The 7,009-nt window shown below is 35.6% G+C and overlaps 1 protein-coding gene across 1 annotated transcript; it reads right to left on the bottom strand.

Moving 5' to 3' along the window:
* Positions 1 to 221: 221 nt before the first annotated feature.
* Positions 222 to 6,308, bottom strand: LOC125251074. The gene is made up of 5 exons (XM_048163978.1): positions 5,503 to 6,308; positions 5,334 to 5,403; positions 4,213 to 4,387; positions 2,763 to 2,925; positions 222 to 1,506 (listed from the first exon to the last, which is right to left on the bottom strand). Exons 1-4 carry the CDS (start codon positions 5,854 to 5,856, stop codon positions 2,769 to 2,771), a joined length of 756 nt encoding a protein of 251 aa, XP_048019935.1. The 5' UTR covers positions 5,857 to 6,308; the 3' UTR covers positions 222 to 1,506; positions 2,763 to 2,768.
* Positions 6,309 to 7,009: the final 701 nt, after the last annotated feature.

Here is a 7,009-nt window from a genome sequence, read left to right as displayed (position 1 = left end):
TTGATTATGTAATATATAATTCCTTAACAAAGCTTATACAAATAAATGTGAAATGTGAATGTAGTGTGTTTTTCGTATTTGATGCTAAGCATATCCCTTCATGTCCAGGAAATGAAGTACACAGAGATTGTGTCGTGTCTAGGAACTTTCCACTGTAAATTCGATGAATTAAATGTTACACATAATTTGGATGTAAAACGTAAAATGTTGCACATTTTATTGTTACAGAGACTACAGAGATTAGCATACCTCCTAATCTTGCAAAAGAAGCTCCACAATCATGCACTTGTTAAGTGTGTCCCATTAAGTAAACAAAATTCTCAAAATATTGGAACATTTTCGCCAATCTCCAGAAATATGTCATGTAGAAAATTGGCCATGTGCAAAGACAGCAAGTACGGTCATCAAAGGCTGCTAGTGGACACTAGTGAGTCTCAATTTTGAGACTCTTCTCCATTAAAACACATATTTACATCCTCATGTTAGATATTGGGCCTAACTCATTCTTTATGTTTACCTATAATCAATTCCATATCTTAATAAAAAGGATCATCTCCATCAGAGACCTCATGGTATGCTCTACAGCAAAGTGCACTGTAAGAAGAACACTGTAAAATGCACGGTAACTTGCTGGCAGCAATTAGCAAGTAAGTTGCTGTAGTCCATTTGACAGTTCGATTACTGTAAATGCAATCACATTCAAATAAAAAGTACTGTATCTTATTTTACAGTAGCAATCACAGTACAGTACTACTGTAAATGTATTCACAGCAACTTGCTGGCAGCAATTGGCAAGTAAGTTGCTGTAGTCCATTTCACAGTGCGATTGCTGTAAATGCAATCACATTAAAATAAAAAGTACTGTATTTTATTTTACAGTAGCAATCACAGTACAGTACTACTGTAAATTTATTCACAGCAACTTGCTGGCAGCAGTTGGCAAGTAAGTTGCTGTAGAACATTCCACAGTATGCATACTGTAAATGTAATCACAGTAAGTTCTAAAATGATGTTTTAATCACAGTAACTTGCTGGCAGCAATTAGCAAGTAAGTTGCTGTAGTCCATTCCACAGTATACTTACTGTAAATTTAATCACAGTAACCTTACAAATCCTGTATGTGTTTACAGTAATAGGATAGTAGGATGCTGTAAATGTTATCACCACAAATATTTGACTACTGTAAAATGTATTACTGCATTAATTTTTGTCTCAAAAAATGCCATTTATTGACAACTTTTAACATTCAAAATGAGAAAATATATAAAATAAAAACCATAGCATAAACATAGAATTAGTATTTTGCAATAGGAAAATGTTTTTCTGTAAACATTTCATTTTTTTTTAAACAACAAATTTCCAAACATGCAAATCCATCCTGTTCAAGTTTTAAGGAAATGTAAAAAAAAAAAAAAAAAAACTGTAGAACTTAAAATTTTTCTTCCAAAACTGTATTTATCTTCTACAACTGGACCTGAAATGGTCAACTTCCTGGAGTCTTCTTCCCTGCAGTGGAAGAAATTAGTTAGTAATATAAAGGTTTATAAGCAAGACTGATGCCTTGATGACAATATATACACAATTTGAACTGGCTAAATTAAATGTAATACAATGTTAACTTCTGTATAAACCACGACTCTCCACGTACAGCCACCAACTTCAACTACCCACCCAAACTGGCTTCCTGGAGCCATTTTATAGCCCTGGCTCTTCCCCCTGGATCATACGATTTTTTACAGGAAACAGTACAGTTTATAAATACACAAATAACATTTCAGTATTTATGAACTGTTTTGTGGGTTAACATTCTTATTTCCATATTTGAGGTGTCAATGTTAATTAAATCAAATCAGTATTTGATGTGACAACCCTTTGCATTTAAAACAGTTTTTAGGTACACTTGCTCATAGTCCTGCTCCAAAGCAGGGTTTTAACCCCTGGTAAATGCACTGATAAACCCAATTACTGTGTGTAAATGAATCCATATGTTCCATACGGTGTCAAAGTTGGGTTTTGTTAAATTAATGTAAAGTTTTGAATGAAGTGTTTCATTTTGCAAAAGATCTGTGGTGTTCTGCTATTTGTGTGTGTGGATCTGTGAATTGTGTGTAGTGTTTTGACAAAATGAGCATTGTTTTTAATATTGTGCTTAAGCAATCGTAAAAAACTGTAATAAAAATAAATAAATAAAATACATTCAGGTAAATAATAGATAAAGAAATAAATGACTGGTTCTCAGCAAGTTTAAGATCCTCTTAAGGCATTAAAAAATAATAAATAATAAAATTAAAATTAAAGGCCTTTTCTTCATTAGATTTAACGATGAGAAGTAATGACACAGTTCCAAACATAAAGGTTTGGAAGTGTTTTCAGGAATCTATTCTTGTGTAAAAAGAATTTCCCAAAAATAATAAATTGTGTTAATTGCCAAGTCATGTATTTCATCTTTCATAAATATGCCAAATATTACATTTTCATATGTTAATTCAGGTAAATCTTCAAATTTAGGATGTAACCAGTAATGCAAACCCTCCCAGAATGCATGGGCAAATTTATAATCATAAAACTGATGTTCTGTTGTTTCAATCTGATCAACACAAAAAAAAACAACAACTGATAAACCCAATTTTAAATTACAATTTTGAAATGTTCCTTTAGCTGGGGTTAAAAATGGGGTTTAGAACGGCAATGACATAAGGTTAAGTGCAGTGTGAAAAGCCATAACCTGACAATGTATTCAAGGTAACAATCAGCAGTCTCACCAGATATTAGTGCTTCCAGTCATACTCAATGAAGTCTCTAATGAATGATGCAACATGGGGACTGAGGGACTCATTTTTGCGCTGGACCACCTTTCCAGTCTTTTTGCTAACCTGGACCTTCGAAGTGCACTTACTGTGTTCTGGATTTATTCTGACGAAAAATCTGCAAATATAAAAGACATCATGCATTACCCAATCCAAGGAGAAAAACTGAGACAGTTTAAAATATCACCCATATAGCAGGATTTGCTGCAGCATTGGAGTGTACATCCAAGTTTAGCCCATTAACTCCTTTCCTGTTGTAACAAGGAGAACTTAACATGGAGTGTACCACTAGTAAACAACACAATTTTGAGTTAAAGAATTCTGCATAACTCACATTTGTATTAGTTTCAGATGTTTTCCATGCTTTCTTCAATTCACTGGTTTGCAGGGCAGATAAAGGAAGAAACGTTTTGTGCCACAATATCGCCACCAGCATATTCCATGTTCAACTTACTGGGTAATACAGTGGCATCGCTATGGCTAAATATTGTTCCAGCATTTTGGAAGCCCGGGCATTGAAAACAGCATTGAAAGTGAACACAAAACAAATGTGTTGTTGTGCATCCTTCAAAACAACTTCTCAGCTTTGTACCTCCTCTCAAAATTGAATTGTTTTGAAGTCTGTATCTACTTAATTTCAAGTTAGTACCCTGATGAAGCTCTCATTCTCACAACAGAGAAGGAGTTGACAATCCAGACTTGGTGGATGTTTAACATTCACATGAATCAGCAAATGTCACTATACAAGTAAGAAACTGAACTATCACTTTACATTTACATCTGCTGCTTTTATTATGATATGTCTACTCTGCAACAACTTGTAATTTAGTTAAAATATTTCAAAAGCATGGACCAAAAAAATTCACTAAGCACATTAATGGAAGTTTGAAGAATAGGGATGGGCATTTTGAGTAATTTAGTAGTCATGTACTCTAAAAACCAAGTACTTGTGTATTGAAGTGAAGAAAATAACTGATATGTGCATGAAATTCTGATTTTAAACCAGCTTAATTTCTTTAGTTCATTCAAAAATGAAATTCTGTCATTTACTCACCCTCATGTTGCTTCAAACCTGTACGAGTTTATTTTTTTCTGTTGAACACAAAACAAGATATTTTGTACAATGTTGGTAACCAAACTGTTTCTGATTTTTATTGACTCCCATGGTATTTTTTTATATACTATGGAAGTCAATGGGGACCAGCAATTGTTTAGTTTCCAACATTCTTCAAAATATTTGTGTGTGTGTGTGTGTTCAAAAGAAGAAAGAAACTTATACAGGTTTGAAGCAAATGAGGGAGAGTAAATTAATTTTTGCTTTTTGGTGAACTAACCCTTTAAAGAATGAGTATGAGTATTTCTTCCCATCCCTAGTCAACAATATCAATAACAATTAAGTGCTTACCTCTGGATAAATTCCAGTGTAGTGGCTGCTTCTTCCGGATATTCCATGTTGAATACATAGTATGATGCAAAAAAAACAGCCAGAGCATGAGTGAAATCAGAACGGTCATTCAGTTGGAGGACAACTCTGCCATCAATGGAAAGCATCCATTTTTTTGCTCCCAGAATGGACTCTCCTGAAAATTAAGTTGACATCACACAGCATTTATCCCTGATTGGGTTTAATATTTTACATAAGCATAATTAAGAAAACACCTAAAAATAAGGCATGCAATATTGCATTAGATAAACAACATTAGCTCACCCCTCAAATCTTGCAATAGACATCACTAATCAATGTAACTGAAAGCAACGAAAAAAATAGTTACTTGTCTAACGGTTAGTTAAACACTTGACATTCGGAAAACTTCTATTTTAGGAAGTTTATCACATTCATACTACAGAATCTAGTGCAACTCAATGTAAGATTCATAAGCAGCTGGTGATAGTTTCTGTAGAATCAGTAAATGGGGAAATACTCATTACTGCTAATGGGAGTGCGAGACTCAATATATGTGCGTGTAATACATATATGTGTAATATATGTATCTTTATGAGAGATATTAGTTTTCCTCCATTTTAATAAAAAAAGATCACATAAGACTACCCTTGACACTAGTTAGACTTTTGATGTAAATGTGATCTGTACAGGGTTACTTCCTCTATTAATAATATTTGTATCAAATTCTCACTGTGTGCTGCCTTGTTTACCTGAGCCAAAAAAACTAAACAAAAAAAAACAAAAAAAACAACAAAACCTGCATTGACACCTTATTTGACAGAAGCTCTGCACATACACACTTTAATAAAAAAACTTTGCTAAACTGAGCATACAAAATAATACTGCATGGACACTTGAATTATAAAGCATGATGAGTATGAGCTTTTTAAAGTAAGTTTTGAAAGTATTTTGCCTCTATAAATTTATTGACCTCTTTTTATACTGGATCAGTGACAACTAGAAATTTTTGGAATCTAAGTGTAGGACAAAGTAAAACTTTGTTAACAAAAAGTGAATATTTATAGGTGAAGTCACCATTAAAATTCAGATCTATTGTGTATTGTCCAGTGCTGGGATCTTACCGAGCATGATGAGCCTTGGAGCACTTGGTAGGGACATCTGGGCCTCAACGTCTGCTTGGGTGGAAGTTTCCTATAACATAAAAATAAACAGAAAACACTATTAGAACTCACAAGTACAATATTCATAAGGAAAACTGATTTTGTGGCAATACTGTAAAAAGGCACTTACGTCAGCCAAGAGGAAAAGAGCTTCTTCCTTTTCTTTGAAGTTAGCAATCATGACTTCTATTGCACCAAGTCCAGGATCCATGTCTTCCATCTGTCTCTCAATGCCATGAAGGACTGCCTTTACTTCCCTTTTCCATTTCCAAAGTTGACTTTTGAAATAATGTAGCACTCTTTTCCCCTTGCCAGCAAGTGATTCTTGTAGTCTTGATTCAAGCTCAATTCCTGTCAATGTACAGAAGTGCTGTAGTAAAATCTTCTGCATGAAGAGGAATGGCCACTCTTTTTGTAAATCTGAAATGCTTGGTGAAGGAGTTGCATTAATGTCACGACGCTGTTGCTCATAGAGTAACGTCATGAGGTCATTGACTCGCTTCTGGTTTGCGCCCCTTGTCCCTCCTTGGAATAAATAGCCAATAGCTCTTTTTTCTTCTCATAGAGAGACTCTCGGTTTTCTCCTTCAGGTAGCTGTGATGGCTGCCAGTTGATACAGCCATAGCTATCGGTTTTGGCGCACTTTCTTGATGGTCCAGGTAGGTCTTCGTCCACAGCAGGGACCATTCGTTTTGGTTTTCGAAGTCGTGTTAAGGTATTGTCTCGGTTTAACTCGGATCAGTCTACAAACACGGTGAGTCATGTCATCCTTTCCCACTGTTATCTCGTGTTCAGTCTGTCACATGTTCAGTGTAGCTCTCTCTGTCAGCGACGAGGGATTTACATGTCATAAATGTAGGGAAATAGTCAGGCTGACAGAGAGAATCTCAGAATTAGAGACACGCATCCAAACTTTAATCGAGGATAGTAAGAATGCAGGGGCTTCAGATACTGTTTTGGATGCGACTAGCTTAGTGAACTCTGTACATTGTTCGGTTCCAGCTGTAGAGCCCGCGCAGCAGGGCACTTGGGTAACGGTGAGGCGGCCTAGCCACGGAAAACACCACTCTTCCGTTCCATTAAGAACATCAAACAGGTTCTCCCCACTCAGTGTAGCTCATTGACACTATTATTTAAGAGCTGCTGTGCAGCCAAATTATGTACCAGTTATCAATGTAAAGCTGCTTTGACACAATCTGCATTGTAAAAAGCGCTATATAAATAAAGGTGACTTGACTTGACTTTAAAAACTCTATCCTGGTCCTCAGTTGTTTGCTTAAAGTGTAATATCCATTGCCTAGTCTGTTCTGTCTTCAAAAGACTCAGGGTATTTATCCACAATGGTCTTAGCCAATTCAGCACACTGCCTGAATGGAGGGTTCAAGCAAACCTGTCTTATTGCTTCTGCAATGACTCTCACTATATGCCGTCTATCCGCAGCTTCTGGTCGTTTGCCCTGTGCAAGACACCTTCTTAAATTTCCATGTGTTTTCTCCCACGGCACAGAAAACGTTGATACCCAAGTGCTATTTTGCACAGAAACAGGGATTACAGGTTCCAAAGAAGGCTTTGAATTGGGTGAGGTTTCAGGAGAAGGTACAGGTGTAAGAGATAAAATAATTTCAGTTTCAGAAGAA

This window comes from Megalobrama amblycephala, linkage group LG17 (assembly GCF_018812025.1).
Source record: "Megalobrama amblycephala isolate DHTTF-2021 linkage group LG17, ASM1881202v1, whole genome shotgun sequence".
Lineage (NCBI taxonomy): Eukaryota > Metazoa > Chordata > Actinopteri > Cypriniformes > Xenocyprididae > Megalobrama > Megalobrama amblycephala.
Note: the sequence above shows the minus strand (reverse complement) of the source record. Positions and strands in the feature narration are given on the sequence as shown.

Excerpts from the sequence above, each read along its gene's own strand:
- LOC125251074 (XM_048163978.1), bottom strand. The coding sequence starts at position 5,856 with ATGACGTTACTCTATGAGCAACAGCGTCGTGACATTAATGCAACTCCT. Across the intron at positions 5,404-5,502 it reads CTCTTTTCCTCTTGGCTGAC|GAAACTTCCACCCAAGCAGA; the intron begins GTAAGTGCCTTT and ends TTTATGTTATAG. Across the intron at positions 4,388-5,333 it reads TCCAAGGCTCATCATGCTCG|GAGAGTCCATTCTGGGAGCA; the intron begins GTAAGATCCCAG and ends CTTAATTTTCAG.